The sequence below is a fragment of the Xiphophorus hellerii genome, chromosome 18 (assembly GCF_003331165.1).
Source record: "Xiphophorus hellerii strain 12219 chromosome 18, Xiphophorus_hellerii-4.1, whole genome shotgun sequence".
In the NCBI taxonomy this organism is placed as follows: domain Eukaryota; kingdom Metazoa; phylum Chordata; class Actinopteri; order Cyprinodontiformes; family Poeciliidae; genus Xiphophorus; species Xiphophorus hellerii.
Genome location: NC_045689.1, coordinates 9225086 through 9245951, shown reverse-complemented (window position 1 = coordinate 9245951; position 20866 = coordinate 9225086). Strand labels below are relative to the sequence as shown.

Sequence of the window (20866 nt, the reverse complement as noted above, 5' to 3'; positions counted from 1 at the left end):
AAAAAAAGACACTTCTACCCTTTTTGCTTTGTCTGAGCAGCAGCTCCACAGTCTATTTAGATCACAAAGATAAGCTGGAACAATAAGAAAAAATAATAACTCATGATATGATAGCTTCCCTCCACTAAGTTAATTATTGATCCTTAGTTTTACTCTTCCACAAAGCCTTTTTGAGTTCACAATGATTGTTCCCTTTACTGTAGAGTTTCAAAACTGAAGGACTAAAAGCAGCAACAATAGAAGCAAAAGCAGCACACACTAAGATTTATCCACTTGTTTTTGATATTTCCATAAAGATGCTTTAAGAGGCATGTAACAATTTTCTTTTTTATAATTTGCTATTCTGCTCCTTTTCTGTTAAGATTGAGGACGCTGTGTAAAGTTAGCTGAAACGGTGCTTTCCCAAATGATTTCTTTCTTTGTTTTCCTTCGTCCTCTTGGTGCCAGTTTGTTTTGGCCATGGTTGCTAAATCTCACTAAGTCAGTGAGGCACCTAAGATGATGTATTTCATCCCACTGGCTCATTTCCTTATACAGTGTATGCACTGTATGGGTGAAAAGCAGGACTGTGAGCATCTTTTTTTTTAAATTCTGCATGTCGTGAGTGGGGTTGTGAATATGATGCATTTTGCAGGTTACAGCTCCTAGTAAAATTCTTCATTCTCCTTTAACTTCTTGGATTTGTTAATATAAAACCCCAAAAACATTCAACATATTTTATTTAACAGACCAACATAACATTCTGAACATAAATGTGAATGAAAGGAAAAGTACATATAGTTTTCCATTTATTTTGTTTTACAATAAAACTTGGAAAACTGAGGGGATAGTTGAAGCAAGCACCTTCTGCTCCATTTCCAGGAGTATGCCTTTTTGGATGTGTTTGTTCCAAGTTAGCACACACAGACCAGAAGCTTTAAGGTTTGGCCATTTTTCTTCTCCAATTAGCACAAATTCACTTAGACTGGATAGAGAGCAACTGTGAGCAAACGTTTTCAAATCTTGCCACAGATTCTCGGTTGACTTAGGTGTGGACATTGAAGTTATCCTTTTAGCACATGAATACGCTTCACTTTTAACCATTCTGTTTTAACTACAGTTATATGTTTAGGGTTGTTGATGTTATTATAGGTAAAGCTCTTCTCAACTCCTTGCCCTGCTGAAAATAAGCAAACCAAAAGCGTGACGCTGCTAACGCCGTGTTCAGACTGTAGGGATGGTACATTCAGGATGAAGTGAAGGGGGAATCTTCCATCATTAATAGCACCCACATATTTCAGAATTTTACATTTAAAAAAATAAAAAATTTTACATCAGAATTTTGTGCTATTTTGTGTTGGCCTATAGCATATAATACCCGTTAACTACATTGAAATTTGAAACAAATAGGAGAAGGCTTAAGGGGTGTGAATATAACATAAATGTCTACACCATCAGATTGACTGCATTACATTTTCACCCAATCTTTTTGTTTCATAGCATTGTTTGAAGTGTCTGTGACTAGGATTTAATTTTCTGCTTGGTCATCTTTGTGCAATATCAAATTGTCACCTTACTAAGTCACAAAATGTGATTTTGGCAAAGAAAACCAAAAAAAATAAATAAATAAATTGGGGGGTGGGGAGGTTGCAACGAGATGAATTTGCCAAAAATATTAGTTTTGGCAAAAAAAAAAAGACTTAGACCATTTTTTCAGGAATTATCTCTACTCTGTTTGTGTTTTAAGTTGAGTTTGCCTTGTGACTTTTGGCTCCAGTGCTTTGTGTTCCTGGGGTACCTCTCACCTCTAATTGCCCTGTGCTCCTCTGACAGGCCCTGGAAAGCGAGTTTGTGTCATGTCAGCTGCATCAGTGGATTGACCTTATTTTCGGCTACAAGCAGCGAGGGCCAGAAGCTGTGCGTGCCCTCAACGTATTTCACCACCTGACTTATGAGGGCTCCGTCAGCTTGGAAAGTATTGCTGACCCTTTGCTCAGAGAGGTAACGCTCGTGGAGACACAGACACACACATACATATTCTCACGGTGATGAAGCCACCTACTCTCTTACTCACCATGCATGCAACTTCCTGTGTGTATTTGTTCAGACATGCCTTGCAGTTCCTGGAGCGTTCATATCGTGCATCTGTCAGTCAATTAATATGTGATGCAAGTCTAACCCGTAGGATAATCTGTCAGGGTTGCTGACTCTGCATGTTTACTACAAGATTGGAGTCATTTTTGTTGACATGAGATTTTAATTCTGCTGTTCAGTGAAGTCGTTTTCTTTGAATATCATTTCAAATACATTTTTGATCTTGTTAACATCATATTTCAACCCCCTTATTGTGGAATATACTGAATGTCGCTTTTCCTAATCAGGTCAAAATATCTGTCCGAGCTCTTTGATCAGTCACAAGCAGCACTCAATGAATAGATGCATGACATAATCCTCTTATTTTAACAAATTAACTCAGTGACTATTAGGTGGATTGTTCTGTTTGCATAATTGCAAAGGGAAAGGGGACCAAAGACTGCAGCAGCTGGCATGCTTTGTGGCACTTTCCAGTGTGAGCTCTCCTCTCCCTGTGATATTCACCATCTGCTGTCTGCAAAACAACTCATTTATATACTGTCACTTTCAGGGGCGCCTTTATTTATCAAGTGACCACTATGCAAATCACCTGCAGAAGATTTGGCTCATCTAATTACCAAACCATATTGTGAAAGGTTTGGTTTGTGTTATTTCAGGAAATAGTTTTGACGATGCCTTGTTTATTTTCCTTCAGACTGGAAGGTTTTTAGCTGTCTTCTGCTGTCACAGTTGTTACTTTGAGGGGTGACAGTACTCTTAGTTAGTCTCACATTAGGAAGTCAGATATTTAGAGTCCCTAATTATGCTCACATAGTTGAAAGTGTGAGTTCTGAATTTAATTGTGCCAGAAACTGGATCTTCTAAATGAAGTTTTTTTATTTTTTATATGATGAGCACTAATTAAGACAAACTGTCCAGGTTTTGTAATTCATTATATTTCATATTTAGCTTTTTTTATTTTATTTTATTTTACATTATCATTTTTATTTTTACTTCTCTTTGCCCTTGAAATTAAAAACCTGTCAGATATTATATAAAAAAACAATTATTTAAAAGAAAAGGAAAAAAATCATGGTTAATTAGTTAATTAGATCACCTTGAGGTGCAATGTTGACAACAAAATAAAATGACACATAGAAACATAAAAATACGTTGTTGAAGCACACAATATTTATTACCTTAGAGAGCTTATGCATTTGCTGTATACATATGTTCCAAAATACAATTTTGTAAACATTCCTGCTGTTTTAATAGTATGTGTGTGCCAAAGTATGGCCATTATTAACAGAATCTAATGTTGAATGAGCCATTCTAGCCTATTTCTGAAGCTCATTTGTGACAGAATTGATGTTTTTCAAATAATTTTCTATATGTTGTGTTTGGCATTTATAAGTTGATTTTATTTTACATTCTAAAAACATCTGATTTCACTTTAATTTGAATCCCGTAAGAGACAGAGGATATACTGTAGTACAGTTAAAGTAGAATAATTTTATGAAACTATAGGATATTAATATTGCTCAATGTATGCATGTATTTTCTATTTATTTCAATCAGAGTTTACTAATTATTTCTACTACTCCCCCCTCCCAGGTCATTGTGTTACCTGCTTGGATGAGTCAATGAGGTGGAAGTGTGCCGAGTGTTCGTCTCACTAAGATTTGTTGATATGTGATGATTGACTCCTGGTATTGATTCATCCAGGGCCTGACAGGTGAAACTGCCGACCTGGCATTAGTCACAACAATTAAGGCATTTGAAACGTCAAGAAATTAGAGGTCACGAGAGATAATTTCCTTGTGCGTGTCAGATGAAAATGATGACACTTCCTGACATGCTGCCAGGCCTCTGGTCTGTGGTTGAGGAACAGTGACAGCTCTTCTGGGCATGCTGCCGGAACAGCAATCCTTCGCTGTGATGCCTCTCCTGACACCCTTTTCTTATGGAAAAACATGACAGCAACCCCTTGATTCAGACCCCACTGTGTCACTCACAAGTAAACAGACAAATTATTCATCAGTGGAACTCTATTGCTCCTCCTGCCACTGCCCCTCCTGCCACCTCTGCATCAACAAAGACACCAAAGTGTGCTGCAGCAAGCTTCTGACAGCCTTTGAGCTTGTTGACATTCTTTAAATTGATTTCACCTTGATATTCTGATGTTGATGAAATACAAATGTTCAAATGGTTTGCACTACTGTCTCTATCACGTATCATAAAGATTTTAATTCCCATTATATGTGATGAAAGCAGGATTAGACACAGGCACTTACCCATGGACAAATTGTTTGAGACATATTTGCTCTCACTTAAAGTCATATAGATGTCCATTCTCAAGTAATCACTTAAGAAAAAAGCTTCAGGGCGACTCTTTGTTTTACTTCAGGATTACATTCATGACAAGATTGTCTGAAGCAGATTTCTGTTGACATGTAAAGCGTGTCATTACATAGGAAACTAGCACAGCTGCTGTACATTCCTTTATGTGATTTCTCTGGTAAGTAATTTTTTTCTTGTATAAAATGTTTTTGTTCCCTAAAAGCCAAATTATTGGAAATAATTTGCTGTGTTGTCTTTGACCTCTGTCAAAAGGTCAAAAAGCTTGCTCCAAATTTGTAGCTGCCATTTCTGGTCTTCAATGATTCAAAATGATCTCACCTTTCTGCACAAGGGAATGTTTGCTTTTGTGTTGCCGCATGTGTGCTCTGGAGAGTGATACTAGTAGATCATCCTACATGTACAGGTCAGTCTCAATAAAATAAAAGGTCATTGAAAAAAAGTTGATTTATCTCAGTAATTCAAGTCAAAAATGTAGCTTAACACATTATTGAGTCCCTCAGTGAGGTTTAGGTCAGGCTAGTTTGTTGACCGATTCGGACAGTAATACCACGGTCCAGTGGACAGTGGTTCTGCTGTGATTGTGGGTAGATGTTACATCTTGTTTAAAAATAGCAGTGGGATTTTCTTGGTTGCATCTGCACCTTTTTCTGTTTCACTGAACATACATTCAGAATTTGTGGACACAGCTAGTTTGTTAGACAATCTCCTTTTATAGTTAACTTTGACCCATTACATAACATTTCTCAAATAAAAACAACAAACATTTATTTTATTGATCTTATGTACGATTCACATTATTTTAGAAATCAAACACTCGCTTTTGGGTTTGGAATTAGCTGTAGGCCATGATTATCAAAATTAAGAGAAATAAATGATTGTAAGTTATATTAGATTTTGCTGAGATGTAGCCTTTATTACTACTTTGGGGATTACACAGCTGACTGAAGACCTGCCACCTCTTACTTTGTGTTTCTTTCATCACCAAAGAATGACGTTTAAGGTGCATCATCAGGTGCACACTAACCCTACTTGGTCTGTTTTACTCAAACTCTAGTTCATTTGCCTAGAAAGTCCAGGTTGTTTGGGGAGGTGTGAATGCACACACCAAAAAAGCAAACGCTGATCCACCTAAAAATGTCCTGGTTCGACTGGGGTGAACTCTGAATGCATGTGTGAATATCAATGACTAGACCACTCCAAAAACAGGAGAGTCTAGTACTAGACGGAGAAATGGCACTAGACCAAATACAAAAGATAAATCCTACAACTGCTAAAAGCTGTCGCCATTCAATTTTTATTTACATTTTATGAAGAAGGAAGTTGGGCTCAGTGTCATCTTCAAAAGTTTTCGTGTCATTTCTTTCAGTAGGTCTTCTTGCAGCGCCAACACAGCCGAGGGGGTGAACAGGTTTTTTAAAGGGTTTGGTTTGTTTGACACAGCGCAGTGTGGAGGTGAACTTCACCATCTGAAAATGTAACAAATGTTGCAATTCTGGTCTCCAATCGAACTGAGGCTACCGGACTATCGGATATGAAAACACCCTTAGACAGGAGAACATATTGTTATGAGGAATGTCATGTGCTCACCCAAGCAAGGCAGCTTTTGCTTGGAGGGAAAATAATCTAAATGGTTGTAGTGATCCACTTCTCAGCCAAACAGCAAAGCCTTTAATGACATGAACTAATGACTTGCCTGTTTAGTTATAGTACCTCAGAGTGGAATACAGACATGTTTTTGTCATCCATCTCTGGGGATCAGTGTCCAAGTGGCTGAGAAATATTGATGTGTTTTGATCAGCTTGTGAAATAACATATCAATGTTTTAACCTTCAACTACGTAAATCCTCACAAAAGAACTCAAATGTAAAGAAAACTAGCCAAAGATTCCTTTGAAAAATAATATGCTTCAAGACTATCATCGTTCAGCAGCCCAGTTTTCATCATTATGAGTAATTTGATGTTTTCCATATGACAGCTATCTCAGACTTTATGGTCTATGGATCGAGTTTCTTTATTTGAACAGACACCTTGACCCTGAACCTAACCTTAAATACCCATAATGTCAGTTGCCTCAGTTACTTGGCAGACTTTGTTGTAAAAAACACGCTAACGTTTAATGCTTCCCAAATGTGCAAACCAGCTCACAAGAAACTTTCATTGCTGCATGACAGCGCTCACCAGTGTGGACATTGCCTTTTTTGGAGCCGTGAAAGATCTGAAGTGACCAGGCGGCGTTGGGGGCGACTGTGTGCCTCGCAGGTGGCCTGTCCTAATTCGGCATCACCTCCAAAAGCCCTGCGCCACGTCTCTGACTGTGGCATTTGCTACCCAATGGGTCCTTTTTGATAGTGAGTGGTGTGTACAGGGGCAGGAAAATGAGGGCCAGTCACACAGGCAGTCGGGAGGGCAGACGAAAGGCTGAACGATGTATGTTTTATTGTGCACAATGGCATTGATGGACATCTACAAGCTCTTCTGATGGTGGAAAAGGCTTCAGTCACATCAATCACCTCCACCTTAGAGTGCCACGCTTTCAGTCAAGCTCAGCAGCTCTTACTGCTTCTGTTTAGTTTTGTTTTTTTTTGTCTCTTGTTGCAAGCAGAGAAGCTCTTTTGTCTTTTTTTCCCAAGTTTGTTTTCTAAAAATAGAAGAGCTCAGATTCTTGTGGTGGTATTCTTTTTTTCACTGTTCATTATCTGACTTCAGTTGTGTTTTCTCCCTGTTGTTCTCATAGTTTCTCCTCCATAAATCATCCTTCATTGAGGTAGTACCTTTACCTAACTCACAAAGTCTATCTTGTGTGGTGGCGTGTTGGCGTGTGTGGGGGTGTGTGTGTGTGTGTGTATGACTATACACACATGCTTTTGTGCTTTGTTTCAAGTACAATAACATCTAAAAGCACGCTGGCCTGCTGCAGTTCTATCTGGATGTCACTCCAGGTTAACGTTTGTGCAGTTGGGGCCCCTGCTCCTGGAAATGGGGAATGGTTAACTGAAGCATGTTAATAGGAAAAGGCTTGTCTCTTCCACACTAACACTTGGATGACTCTGCAGGCAGAGGGGGAAGGGGGAGCACCCAGGCGGATTGGGAGTGCACCCCTTTCCCTTTGCCTCCCCCCTTCCTCAGAGGCACGGCTGAGTTAGGATTTGCTTGCATTGTCAAGTAACGCATTGACCCATCACTTTGATGCATATTGATTGTGACAGCCACTCTCTCACTCTCTCGCTCTCTCCCGCAGGCCACAGAGGCGCAGATCCAGAGCTTTGGACAGACGCCATCTCAGTTGCTTATCGAGCCACATCCTCCACGCAGCTCCGCCATGCACCTGGTGAGAACAGTGAGCATGCTGGGAACCTTCACTGCACCTCTGGATGTGTGTGTGTGCTTCAGGGAGGCTGGGTAGACCTTCTATATTTTGATCTGTGTTTACAAGCAGTAATAAGTTTGTGAAAGATGATTTCCAACTTGGCATTCTTTCAACCTTTTTTTTTTCTTCTTAACAGCAGTTAAATATTTTATTTTTATCTTGTGTAGTCACAGAGCCTCTGTTTAACTAACAGTTATTACGACCAGTATTCTGTGGTGTATCTTAACTGGTCATTTTCGAAAGTAGTGAAGTTTAATGAGAACACTGCTCCCTGCTGGTGTAAAAGTCGTGTTTTTCCAATTACATTTATGTATAGGGCCTTGCAGAAGCAAACAAACAAAAATAAAACCTTTAACTTTTTCACATTTTGTCACATAACAATCACATATGGCAGTGAACAGCATTTTATTGGTATTTTTTAATGAACCAACACTTAGAGCATTATTATGAAGAGGGAGGAAAATACATGATGATTTTATAAATAACTTACAAATAAGACTCAAAAAGTTTGGCACATTTTCTGAGCCCCTTTTACTATGATACCCCTAAACACAATCCAACAAAACTAATTGCCTAACAATCTTGCCTCTATGAAAGAGTTGCACAGTAAGTAGAACTGGATTGATACCAACAACCAACGTTTATTTTCTTCTTGCTGCCATTTGTGTATATGTTTTAGGATTTGCGTATGTTCAGCGGAGAAAAAATGTTAGTGGTCTAGTCATTATTTTTCGTGATGTTAATAGGCAAAGATATGTATATAATATCATTAAATATTGGTTATCGGGAATAACAACAATATTAATATCGGGTATCAAATTTTCATGTTAGTGCATCCCTACCTAAAACCTTTTAAAAAGTTTTGTGATAACTTAAAATTTATGTTCACATGCTACTCATCTAATCTGAACATATAGACAGACCACAAATTTTAGATTATCAAGTGTCTTAAATTTTGAAAGCTATGTATCATTTTCTGTCTTCGTTTTAATTACATAACAACAAAAAGTTGAAATAAAGATATTGAAGGTTGTGGCTCAATATCTTATGTGATAGTCACATGACAAAAAATGAATTTTTTTGCTACTTTTACTTTTGAATAACATCCAATGCCTGCTGAGTTGATTATACAACAATTTTATTAATTCAAGTCCGCTCTATTCATCTGCACAGTAGTACTAAAAGTAGCTCACCCTCAAAATATTACAGGTTGTTAATTTCTTCTACACATGCAGAAGAAATGATCAAATTTTAACTATTTTACAATTCAAAACAAAATCAGCTACAAAACCTTAATCCAAATTCTTTCTTATTTTCTTTATTTTATGTGAAAAAGGCTGGACTTTTCTGATGCATGTTTCTGTATCAACCATCTCTTGTGTCTCCAGCTTTCTTTGCCTCCTCTTGTTGTAATCCTTTGTCTAATTGCCAAATGGGGATGTTGCATGAAGTTCTCCTTTGTGTCTGAACGTTGTTTTTTTTTCTTCCACACTAATTCTTCTTCCATTCTTTTCTTACATAATTTCATACCTCTTCTTGTCATCTTTTCTGTGCCCTCCTTTCATGTTCTCAACCTTCATCGTCCTCATCCATCATGACGCCTCCATTTTTTTCCCCCATATTTTTGTCTTTTCTCTCTTCTACTCAATAGTGTTTCCTTCCGCAGAGTCCTCTCATGTTCAAGGACCAGATGCAGCAGGACGTCATCATGGTGTTAAAGTTTCCATCCAATTCGCCGGTTACGCATGTGGCTGCCAACACCCTGCCCCATCTCACTATACCAGCCGTGGTCACCGTCACCTGCAGCCGCTTATTTGCCGTCAATCGATGGCACAACACTGTTGGTGAGCGAAGTCGATGTCTAGAGGTGCTAGAGGTTCAAACACAGACATATGCTGATGGGTGGGTAGGGGGAATGTGGCACACCACATGTGATACCTACCACAGCAGAGGTCCTGTAAAATCACTTCATCACAGTCACACAAGAAACCTTCCCACTGCTCATGATAGACTTGTTGCAAGCTGTCTATGAGAGCGACTAGCACCTTCCAGGTAAGCTGACTATGAGTGTTTCCACATGTTCCTTTTCAGACATGTGTGAACAACATTACCCACGGAGCCCCTCCCTACGAACAAGCCTCACCTCGGGGTCAAAGGGTCAAAGCAATGGTTACTAGGAAATTAGGCCACAACTGCACCACATTCTCCTCACACATTTCCATCTGTCACTGCAGAAAATACGTAGCACTCGAGACCAAAGAGTACACAGTGTGAGGTTGCCCTTAATGAACACAGCTGCAGCGCCCTGACCATCCTGTTGGAGAGGAAGGAAATGTGGTCTCACTTTTTGAAATAAGAATGATAATAAGGTTTCCGTAATTTTAGACATATCCCTGAATCAAAATGGTTTCACATAAATGAAATGACATTTGACAGTGGAAATGAAAAGTCTAGTAAGACATAAATGATCATGAAAAAATATGAATGAATGGCTGCTTGACTGTGTATGAACGTGAAATTGTAAAACTGTATGCACGTATGCTTACATGAATCCAGGTCTCCGAGGAGCACCAGGCTATTCTCTGGAACAGGCCCATCATCTCCCTATAGAGATGGATTCTCTGGTTGGTGAGTGAGCTCAAAGGAGAATACACAACTTCTAACTAGAAAAGGACATAAATATTTGTCCTTTATGTCTATTTTAGAAAAAAGGAGCTACACCTCAGGTATGGTACTGTTTTTCTTTTTGTGTGTTCCTCTCAGCCAACAGTACTGGCAGCAACAAGCGTCAGATCACAGACCTAGTGGACCAAAGCATCCAAATCACCACACACTGTTTTGTGGTGACAGCTGACAACCGCTACATCCTGGTGTGTGGCTTCTGGGACAAGAGCTTCCGTGTGTACTCCTCTGAGACAGGTAGGTTATAGTGTAAACTCTGTCTCCTACAGGGCTGCGTGCTGATGTGTGGAGGACTGAATGCTATGACAGTAATGATACAGTATTGGTGCAACTGTCTCCTGACACACTGGACACAAAAGTGGATAGATATACACCTATGCAATGAATTATTAACTGTGATGAGAAGAACTTATTGTCCCTGTAGCTCATTAAAATGTTTTTATTGAATTCAGCTGGGAGCTCATGACATGGTTTGAGAATAAAGTGCTCGACTCCTTGATGTTTTCATCTCTGAATGTCTCCCAATCCTTCATCCTAAAGCAATATAATTTGCATAAAGATTATGCCGTTTTTTTAATTGTGAGCAGCATGATTTGGATGTTTATAGTTGATTCATTTTTCTCTTAGAAGATATCAACCATAAAAAAAAAACATCAATAGAAATAATCTTTCTTCTTTGATCTGTTTAGGCAAGCTGACCCAGATCATTTTTGGCCACTGGGATGTGGTGACATGTCTGGCCAGATCAGAGTCGTACATCGGAGGCGATTGCTACATTGTTTCTGGTTCTCGGGATGCTACCCTGCTGCTTTGGTACTGGAGTGGGCGGCACCATATTATTGGTGACAACCCCAATCACGGTGAGTATGCACTTTTTCTAGGGTTTTTACAATTGGGGATTAACAAAGTAAGAAAAAAAAACACAACTAACTGTCTTCTGTTCATTTGTCTTAGACAAATTACAATCTGCAGCCAAAACAGACAAGACACATAAAATTAAGTGTACTATGTTTTCTTTTGACTAAAGAAGACACTTATTGTGAAGGTTTGAAGGAAGTTGTATCTTTGGAGCCAGCCAATCAGATGTCAGAGTAGATTTTGATGCACAGACAGAACCTCTTCGTCTTTTCCACAGCTATATTTATGACTTTAAAATTTATGCCGACTGAAATATTCTCACTTTATGTTTCCTACCTTCTGCTTCCTACCAAGACAACGCATTTCACTTACAATCAAACAATACTTCTATCTCAAGTTTAAAATGGTAACTTGCAAAGCAAATAATGAGCAAGAACATACATGAAAATGATCATTTCTCTTCTTTGGTGGATTATCAACACTTTCCTCCTTTCTGATAAAGTATTGTCATATTACCAAACCCTGAGGTGCAGTAGCCTCAAGTGCTGGATAAAATTGCAAAATTAGTATATATATTATTTAATTCAAACATGAATTTTTTTCTTTCTTTTGAAGTTATTTTCCATGAACTCTATCAGGCTGTTTTTCAACGTTTCATTTGCTGAAGCAAAGGACTTTTGATCAACACAGGAACAAAAACGCTGTTCATCCCAAAAAAATCAAAAAGTAAGGCAGAATAAATTATCTGCAGTATAGCTGTTTGATTATTGATACCGAGTGAAACTATTTTCAACAAGAGGACGCCAAGGGCAAGATTATTTTTTTTTTTATTAACAGTACTCTAGAAAAACATTCACATTTCTGTCTGTATCATAACAAATTTCAAATACTGGTTACTTTGAAGTCCAACTCACATGCCTCAGTGTGATACAATCTCTCATTTTAAGTGAATGCCAATGTCCCAGTAATTTCTATATAAAACGCTGAAATGATTAGAAGAGATGAAGAGCTGTTTTACCAGTGAAAACTATTTTTATTCTTGTAAAAAGTCACTGCATTACATTAACTTAGATTTCTGGAATCATGACCTGAACAAAAACTGTGAATGGCATGAAAAAAATATTGTGTAATTTAAAGAAAACCCCAAAACCAAAAGCTGATGAGTCACACGTTTTGAGCTTATCTCGGTGCTCAGGAGAAGCTGTGATTTTTGTTCAGTTACGATGTATTCCAAAAGTATTCTCACTACATTAACTTTTTTTTAAGTTTTGTTAGGTCACCATAATGATTTTGAGTGAATTTGGGATTTTGTGTGGCAGACCAACAGGAAGTATTACATAGATGTGAAGTGGATAGTTATGGTTTATTTACTTTTACAAATAAAAGTCTGAAAAGTGTGGCATACATAAACCGCCTTTGGTATTCCTACTTAAAATCTAGTGCAACTCATTTCCTTTAGAAGTCCCCTCATTAGTAAATAGTGTCCACCTCTGTGTACGAGAAACTAAATTATTGACACAGGAGAGTCAAGTACAACTGCACACTTCAGATTTTGTGAAAATGCTAAAAAGCATCTTTCATTTTTCTTCAACACATCTGCTACTTTCTTGTTGGCCTGTCACAAATTTTATTTTATTGAAATGTCTATAGGTTTGATGAATACTTTTGTAAGCCACTTTTAAATGTCATGTCAAATGTGTTTTTGTTTTCTACTTCATCGTTGCTCTCAGACCTTGGCATCAGTGTGTAATTACTGGTCCTGATTTGGTCCCCATTGGGGATTGGCAAAGCAATGATATCCAGTTTTAATTCATTATCACTGCATGTGAGTGGAATTGAAAAATATTTTAAAAAACAAATTTGTTTTTCAAAACGTGATCTGGGTACTGCCTGTTACAACATGTGTACATTTTGAAAACTTGTGTTTTCAATTGTGAAAGATTTTAGGAGCTTGAGTTTAGTTGCAAGCATCCTTTAATTAACTTCACTGAGGCTTTGACAGTTAATTAAGAATTTCAGCTTGGATGCCTCCAATTAGTAAGGGGCAACATCACTTGTGTTACTGCAGCAGGAAGAGAGTATTCCCCTGATATCCACATCAAAAGTGCTTGCAATGCATCTTTAGTGGACAAAAAGAAAAGCTAAAGAAAGAATAGCAATTAGAAGATGATTTAGAATCACCCATGAAAAAGTATATACAGTATAGATTTTTCTTTATATGAATATCCTAATTTTATCTCTGTTATATTTTACTTAATGTCTTATAATTTTTTTTTTTTTAAATAAGCTAGTGTTTGCTGTCATTCTGAATGTGTGTTCCGGACTGGAAATTCACCTTCAAAAGGTTGCATGTGATCTAATGTGTTTTAATTAAACCAAGCGCAGCTCCATCTCCATCATGGTTCAGTGTCTCAGTTTCATCCATTCACACTGATGGTAAAAGGTATTTTTACCATGTTAATTGTGGTGGCTGAATCTACCCATCCCAAGGGCCACCAAAAGAATGAGTGTATTCAAAGCCCAGTGATTGAATGTTTTGATGAGCAGGTGAGCTTGCTTTTACTCCCCTAGGACTTTTTTTTTTGACACTCGTCCTATTCAGTTCCCTCTCAGCGACAGGTGTGGAGACTGACGGGGCAGCACAGGTCCTGGTCTCTAAGGGACTATGATGCATCGATCATAGTCCATTTTGTTGACTGGACTGCTGCAGTTGTGCAGAGACATATCAAGCTAGTGGTTTGTATTGATTGTTGGTTAAAACGCATCTGCATAATCCTTCACAGATTACTTAAATTCAGATTCAGATTTATTCAAGTCCCAAATGGGCAATTAATGTTACAGCAAGAATGTGATTATAAAATGACATAAAAACTAAAAGACAAAGTAACAAAAGTTAAAAAAAACAACAATTTAACATCCCAAAACAGGCATCATATATAAATCAATACATAATGTACAACAGTGTACTTTCCTTTCTGTTTCAGCCATTCAGTTGGATTGATGCTGTGTTTAGGATCATTGTCATGTTTATGAATGAAGTTCTCCCAATATTTAGCTGTCTGACAGATAACCTCACATTTCACCCTGGAATACTATATATTCAGGAGGTTATTGTCAGTGCAGTGAGTGCAAGGTGTTTAGATCCTGTGGCTGCAGATTCACTTAAACTATCAGCCCTCCAGCATCAGTTTTGCTTATTGGTACAGTTTGTTTGCATTGCTACACAAGTCTTGCCAAGAATGATGATCAAAGAATTTAACTATTTTCTCATCTGTTGTGGGGTCTTTTTAAAAACCTAACTAATGTAATGTTCCTTTTAGAGAGAAATGAACATTACATTAAAGTTGGAGGGCTAGTGCCTGTCTCAGCCATTAGGCTAGCAATGGGATTTAGACTAGACAGAATGCCTCTCCATCACAGGGCAACAGAGAAACACAACCATACGTGGATACACTCATACATAATGGCAACTTCGAGTATTCGCTTAAACTAACTACCTTTTTTTGGACTGATGGAGAAAGTTATCTGGAGTGAGAACCCATAACTACGGTAAATTGGGTGAGCTTGCAAGCTTCAGAACTTGAGTCAGAGTTTGAACCCTGAACCTTTTTGCTGCAAGAGTGCTTACAGGGCAGCCGGGCATCAACCCTCTTTACATGCTCAGCCTTTGCCAATATCGTTTCTTTTTGGCTGCCAATAGAAGCAGCAAAGTTGAACTTACCCCTGAAATGTGTAACATCATATGTAATTTAATTTTGTTTCATATTTCATTGCATGCTCCTAAGTACAATTATTAATAAATTATTTAATTGGTGATCAGGTTATTTTTAGACAGATTACTTTCCTATGTAGCAAGATCACCAGGTCAGTGGCTCCAGGTGCCATGAATCACCCCTCAGTGACCTCTACCCCTGCAATCATCAATCAAGAGGCGCATGGGAGTGAATCAATCCATCTCTGCATTTGCATAACAATTCATAGGACTTTCCTTCCAGCAGATGTATGTCACAATCGTATTGGCTAAGAAATGTTAAAGAGATTACATTTATAAAACTAGTTTCACACAATTGTATTATTTAATAAACTAAACAGGACATTTGTTAAACTAAGTCTGTTAATTAGTTAATTGGTGGTCCACATGTCTCATCTTTTAGGTGACTACCCAGCACCACGAGCAGTTCTGACTGGTCATGACCAGGAAGTTGTGTGTGTGTCAGTCTGCGCAGAGCTGGGCCTTGTCATCAGTGGAGCAAAAGGTCAGTGATCTTCTTTGTCTATTCATGTAGCTGTCAACATGGAAAAGTGGAGGACCAGAAATGTGTTAAACATGGCTCTGAAGCAAAACTAATTCACAAGCAAACTGTACAAACAGTACATTTATTACAACAGTAAACTCATCCCTGTTATCAAGTATTTTCCACCGGGCATTAAAAACAGCAGTTAGCAAACCACTGATAAATAACAGTCTGGACAATTTGCTATTGCAGAATTACAGGCCAACTTTTGACAGTGTCTCAACGGTTAAACAGCTTCTTACCCTTAGCCAACTGCTTTGACGTCTTTCAGTCCGGTTTCCCAGCTTACCACAGTAATGAGACTGCCCTCGTCAAAGTGTTCTATGACATCCACCTAAATACAGACTGTGGAAGAACCACAGAGCTGGTTTTGTTGGCCCTCAGCACAGTATTTGACACTGTTGACCATGACATAAGTAACTGGAGATTTGGATGAGACTATCTGGACCAGTACTTGGCTTACTTAAAAAACAGGGATTTCTTAGGTAATTTCTCATCAGAGTGGACATAAATTAAATGCATAAAGTCAATCCTGAGACTCCCCCTGTTTAATATCTATAAAGTCCTGTTTGCCCAGGTTATAACTTGTAATAAGATTAGTTACCATAAATATCCAGAAGATCCACAGCTTTACATTACAATGTCACCAAATAACTATGAGCCCATCCAGGCACTGAAGAAATGCTTGGGACAAATCAATGTGTGGATGTGCCATGACCATCTACAGCTGAACAGAAACAAAACGTAAGTTATTATCTTTGGAAATACAGAGGAACAATCAAGAGTTGTTTATTTCAAAAGGGACAATGTACATCACGTTATATGCCAGTTTTAACCATAAAGGCTATTTCTATATCTGTAGTCCCTCAGGGGACAAGTAATATTAATACAACCTAAAACCAAAATAAAAATAAAACATGTATCAACCTTCCAGATGACTCTGGTCTTCTGGGTCTAGTCTACTCTGCATTCCCAGAACCAAACATGGAACAGTATTCAGCTTCTATACACCACAAATCTGGAACAAACTTCCAGAAAACTGCAAAACAGGCAAAACTACTATGAGTTCCTTTGAATTAAGACTTAAACCTGACTTGTTCAGAGTTGCCTTTGATTAATAACTGATTAATATATTTGATAACAATTATCAAATATAATAATTTTGATGATGGCATTGGACAAAATGTAATATTTGTTGCTTTGTTTCGTAGCTGGTATTTGTTTTTATGTTTTTATCTTGTGTAACACTGGCTGTTGCTGAAATGTGCTATAAACATAAATATACTAATATTTGCATTCACAGCCTGACCGGTTCAAAACAATTAGAAATATGTCCAGCTCTTTTTGTTAACAAAAGTACAGGTACCTCACACTGTGTTTGGGTTTGACAGAGGGTCCTTGTCTGGTCCACACCATAACCGGGGACCTTCTTCGGGAACTAGAGGGGCCAGACAACTATCAGTGCCCACGGCTCATCTCAGTGTCCAGTGAGGGTCACTGCATCATCTATTACGAGAGAGGCCGCTTCTGCAACTTCAGCATAAATGGAAAACTGCTGGCACAGATGGAGGTCAATGATTCCACCAGGGTAAAGAAAGTTGACAATTAGCATACTCAATAAAAAATATCCTTACATACACACAAAGCAATTCATATCTGGGGCAAATAGGATTATGCAATCATGTTTTCTTCTCTAACATGTCCTTCATACATTTTCACAATGACTAAATGAAAAAAGAAAACTAAACACATTACCTTTTTGTTATTCTCATTGTGTATATTCTTTATTCGACTTTAGGGCTTAAATTTAAAAAGAACAAAACTATTCAGTTGCATATTTTACATTCTGCAGTAAAACTGCAATTTTTCATAAGCCTAAGGTGGTGTGTTAAATTTCTCTGTATCCCTCCTTAAGGCAATTCTCCTGAGCAGTGATGGACACAACCTTGTGACAGGTGGAGACAACGGTGTGGTGGAAGTGTGGCAAGCTTGTGACTTCAGACAACTCTACATCTACCCCGGCTGTGATGCAGGGATCCGAGCCATGGATCTATCACATGATCAAAGGTTAGGTTTGGGCAGTTTCATGATGGTATTTTACCTCAGAGGATGAGTTTCGTTTTAGTTTCTTTTAAAACAGACTTAAATCCTACTATCAAGCATGTCATATGGCCCATGAGAACTGTTTTGATACATTTCTCTACAGAGACGATGATAGCCGTTGGTATTCAAAGCTAGAGAAATAGAACATTTTTTTAAGGAAGCCTGGATTTGTTCCTGCTTTCATTAAAATGCTTAATCTTTTATAATAGGAAAGACTTTCCTAGCTTTCTGTGCAAATTAATATTACTGACTTTTCTCACATCAAAATGATCAAACTAATGAAGAAATCTTTTTAATTTAAGAAAACAATAGAACAGGAAAAAGTTGAGAGCAAATCATGTCCAAATGGCAGTGCAACGAATAATGCATATAAAGCAGAAGCTTTATGCTGGACTCGGGTCCATGCAACTGTGGGCCAAATTTCCCAGAAGTGTTATTTTTCCTCAAGTCCAAAAGGGGGCAATAGTGCCCAAATTTGTAAATAGTTGGAAATTAGTTTACAAATTCTGCTCTTTTAATGAGCACACAACATTACCCTTGTTTCCCTATGGTTCCACATGCAACAACAGGTTCCTTGGTAAAAGTTAGGATTTAGCCATTTGAACCAAATGCTAGAGATTGTTCTGAGTATTAACATGTGACTGTTTGGAATCCAGTTTCTAATTCATTAAACAGTTTAGTGAAGAAATATCTGCCCTCTTTACCCAATTCACTAGGTGTATTGATATTTCATCTGTAGAGGATCTCTGAGGAGAGTAAAGTGCTTATAAGCTTTTTTTTCTGTTGCCAATAATATACCAAGCATCTTTAAGATATTCTGCACATAATTTTTAGTATATGGTAGCAGACTTAAATTTCCGGGTCTTTTTGTGTCTGAAAAGTGAGTTTTAGAATGATTTATCTGGTTTGACAAACAATGGAATAGTAGATTTGATTCATACTTTTTGGATCTAAAATAGAATGTTTTACCTTTTATTTCTTTTAAGGAGCTGCTTTCCTTAGTTCCAAAACTTTGCCTACATGAGTTCACTGCAAGTAAATGCAAAAGTAAAGTGAGGTTTATAACGTGAGTTACAAAGAACCATTCAGCAGCGACTATTCACAATGCTTGAACGGTCAGAGCCTTGGGGTGAAGCAGTAAGAGGCTACCCTGATAAATCAGCAGCTTCAGTACATTCCAGCCAGACATGAACACAAAGGTTGCAGAAAGACATTGAACAAGTAGCTGTAACCACGTAGTTTACTGATGATTTCTGCATGTTTCTCCATATACTCTACATTACATGTTTTAAGGTATGTTTATTCCCTTTTGCTACCCTTTAGGACCTTGATCACTGGGATGGCTTCTGGCAGCATTGTGGCATTTAACATAGATTTCAACAGATGGCACTATGAGCATCAAAACAGGTACTGACCAGATGAAAACTTCCAACATAGAGGTTGTTGAAAAAACAAAACCTGCTAACCTGTGACTGTGGTGAGCAGAAGAGGATCCAAATAGCAAAGAAGGGATCAATCAGCAGGAGAACATCAAATATTTTTATGTTCATCTGACCTCAGAGGCAACCACATTCTGATTCATCTGCTGCTATACAATCTGGACACATTGTTTTATTATTGTACATTAACACCAGCTAAAGTCTTCTCGAACTGAGACGAGTGGAACTGTTGTGATTATGGAGCTGAGGTAATGTATGCACAGATGTTAAATTCTAAATGTTTCCCTTTTAACCTGGAAAAAAGTAAAGCAACATATCATTTGACAGATATTTGGAAAAAGTGTAAAGAGAAAGATCTAAAGGCTGGTGGCATAACGTTTTTGTTAACTGTAAAAGCTTAATATCTAAATGCTGTGGGACAAGCCAATGAAATGAGAGAGGCCATTGTGCAAGCCATGTATTAATGTAGTCATCACCTTAAACATTTGTTAGTAACATGGATAAAGCTGCTGTGTGCGCCTAAACAGAGGTTAATTTGTATGTTTGTGAAAAGACTAAATGTTCATATATTTGTTGTTCGTTAATATGGAAAAGTGAGTTTTAATGTAATCTTAGTCCTTTGTGATAAATGTTTTTAATATGCCAGCAACATTTAAATGTGACATTGCCTTTTTTTTTTTTTAGATTTTTAAGTAGGACTATTAGTTTACATTTTTTGTTCAAAAGATGGCTCAAAAAAATTAAATGCCAAATTTGTTAGATGGTATCTTTTGATTTCCATTTGTAGCAAAACTGACATTTTGGAAATGTCATTTTAATGACCATGTTATTAATGGTGCATTAGACATCAGTTCTGTTATTTAAAACCTTTGTATTTTGTATTCTTTTGCACAAATGTTTTTATCATGTTAATTCACAAACTGCACTTACTGTCAATCTGTACGCTCATAAGCAATATTTTGTTTCTGAATAGATTTAAGGAAGGTTTTCTGTTACTTGACATTAGTTATTGATGCAGATAAAGTGCTCTATTTTAGTATTGATTAAAGCTATTAAAGCATTACTATGCTGTTTATCTGTCAATCTATATGAACAAAAATATGCAAATTAATGACTTTTTTTTTGTTTCTAAGCACAGGTCTAACATAAAACCAATCTACCTAAAGCTATAATTTTGCATGCTAAGATATTAAGGCGGCAGTGGGTTTACTTTGTGTTCACATAAAACTTGTTTCAAAAAACAATCTGTTTTTAACTTATAAAGCAGTGACTAAATTTCATGCAGTGTTTTAATATTCATGCAGTGTTTTAATATTCCAGCTGTGCAGTGCCATTTTAATATGATTTAATTTAAAGGCAACATATTTGGAGATTGTAACTGCATTAAAAAAATTATGGACCCGAGTCAACTTATGTAGTGTTTCTTTAAATAAATGTAAATTGTAAATCTGAAATACAAAGGGTGGATTTTTCTGGAATAGTGTTTGGTTATGCTGCCATCTGCTGTTTGAAAATGGACGTCCTGAGATCAGTAGTTTAAACTTTTTTTTTTCAGGGTTTTTTTTTCAGAACAAGTCTTTTGTGTTGCTTTGTTTAATACAGTAATGCTTTTCAGGTGGCAAGTCATGAGGCACCTAAATATTTTCACATGAGGAAAACCTATTCACCATTAATAAAAACCTTTCTTCATTAACTTGAATTTCTTTGTG

At 37.5% G+C, this 20866-nt stretch overlaps 1 protein-coding gene across 9 annotated transcripts in view; it reads left to right on the top strand.

Annotated features, from left to right (window-relative positions):
* nbeab (neurobeachin b) overlaps positions 1–20846 on the top strand; it is a 219835-nt gene extending 198989 nt beyond the window's left edge. For 2 of the 9 annotated variants that reach the window (XM_032590852.1, XM_032590851.1), the window contains 11 exons: positions 1813–1980; positions 7148–7177; positions 7652–7741; positions 9432–9624; positions 10337–10408; positions 10544–10699; positions 11152–11322; positions 15475–15576; positions 17007–17203; positions 17531–17682; positions 19042–20846. In XM_032590852.1, coding sequence (XP_032446743.1) covers positions 1813–1980; positions 7148–7177; positions 7652–7741; positions 9432–9624; positions 10337–10408; positions 10544–10699; positions 11152–11322; positions 15475–15576; positions 17007–17203; positions 17531–17682; positions 19042–19132 — 1422 coding nt within the window. In that variant the 3' untranslated portion in view covers positions 19133–20846. Of the gene's footprint in view, positions 1–1812; positions 1981–7147; positions 7178–7651; positions 7742–9168; positions 9625–10336; positions 10409–10543; positions 10700–11151; positions 11323–15474; positions 15577–17006; positions 17204–17530; positions 17683–19041 lie in introns of those variants that run through there. The other 7 variants (XM_032590860.1, XM_032590856.1, XM_032590859.1 and 4 more) reach the window with 5 other exon arrangements.
* Positions 20847–20866: the final 20 nt, after the last annotated feature.